The 1,241-nt window shown below is 43.0% G+C and overlaps 1 protein-coding gene across 4 annotated transcripts in view; it reads left to right on the top strand.

Moving 5' to 3' along the window:
* Positions 1 to 1,241, top strand: part of LOC116693419 (probable D-lactate dehydrogenase, mitochondrial) — a 34,381-nt gene that overhangs the window by 650 nt on the left and 32,490 nt on the right. For all 4 annotated transcript variants that reach the window (XM_032522391.1, XM_032522392.1, XM_032522390.1 and 1 more), the window contains exon 3: positions 1,066 to 1,207. In XM_032522391.1, coding sequence (XP_032378282.1) covers positions 1,066 to 1,207 — 142 coding nt within the window. The remainder of the gene's footprint in view (positions 1 to 1,065; positions 1,208 to 1,241) is intronic.

Below are 1,241 nucleotides of genomic sequence, written 5' to 3' on the forward strand. Positions count from 1 at the left end.
TCTCTCTCTCTCTCTCTCACACACACACACATACAGTACTATGGTATCTAAATGATAGTTTCAATACACAACAAAACACAGTATCCCAAAAGAGTACAGTAGCTAACTGTGTGGCATTACACAAAATAAGGAATGACACCTGTGGCCCGCTGACACAATACATAATACTTAAAAATGTCATGGCACAATACCTGGCTTAAAATATCCAGACAAAAAGAGAGGGAAACGCTACAAATCAGCATTAGATCAGTGCATTAGCATTGTGCCAGTGGATCCTTGGAGACAGCTAGACAATATTAAAAGTGCATGGTAGGACAACAAGAAATACACATGTTCAGCACACACACATACAGATACATTTAGAGTGCCGCTTGGCACCTGAGCTTCGGGATGTGTACACACAGTGCATCCTGTGGTGGGCCATATCAAAGTCTGCTTTATTGTCAATTTCTTTTCATGTCAAGACATACAAAGAGATCGAAATTACGTTTCCCTCTATCCCACGGTGTAGACAAGACATATTTTACCAATTAGGTCCACAGACAAACACAACATTCAAGTAAACAATATAAAAAGTAAAAATAAGAAGGCACATACAATGAAAAAAATAAGAGCAGCAAAATTTGAATTGAGAATGTGCAATTGTGCATACAGTAGTAGACAGTCAATGTAATGGTGCAAAAGTCAGGCCAATAAATGGCTGAGGTAGTTCTGTTTGACCTAAGTATGCAAGTGGCATAATGGTGCAAGTTATGTAAGAGCAGCAGAAGTGTGTTCAGAAGTGTTTTCAGGTCAACAGGACAACAAGTTGCAAAGTGTGCAAGTATACAAGTGGAGTAGTGCAAGTCAGCCATTGTGGGTCCATATTAAGGGGGCATTCCCACCAAAATAAGCGATCCAGTGATTTGTTGTAGGGTTGTGCGGCTAGCTGAGTGTCAATGAAACGGCCCATTTGTGTGACGTCCTGTTGTGTTCTTAACCCCCCCAATGTAGCACAAGTCGACTTTATATATTTTAAAATGACTGGAGAACAGAGTGAGTGAGTGTTACTTTGCTGCTGTCCAGATGTTGTCCCCCAGATGTGGTGGTGTTTCCTCGTTGTGTGGAGGAGGTCAGCGCCCTGGCCAAGGTCTGCAACAACCACCGCCTTCCCATCATCCCCTTTGGCACTGGAACCGGCCTGGAGGGAGGGGTCAGCGCAGTCTCGGTGAGAGAGAGAAAACACCTGTATGTTAGGGATG

The sequence above is a fragment of the Etheostoma spectabile genome, chromosome 8, assembly GCF_008692095.1.
Source record: "Etheostoma spectabile isolate EspeVRDwgs_2016 chromosome 8, UIUC_Espe_1.0, whole genome shotgun sequence".
NCBI classification, from domain to species: domain Eukaryota; kingdom Metazoa; phylum Chordata; class Actinopteri; order Perciformes; family Percidae; genus Etheostoma; species Etheostoma spectabile.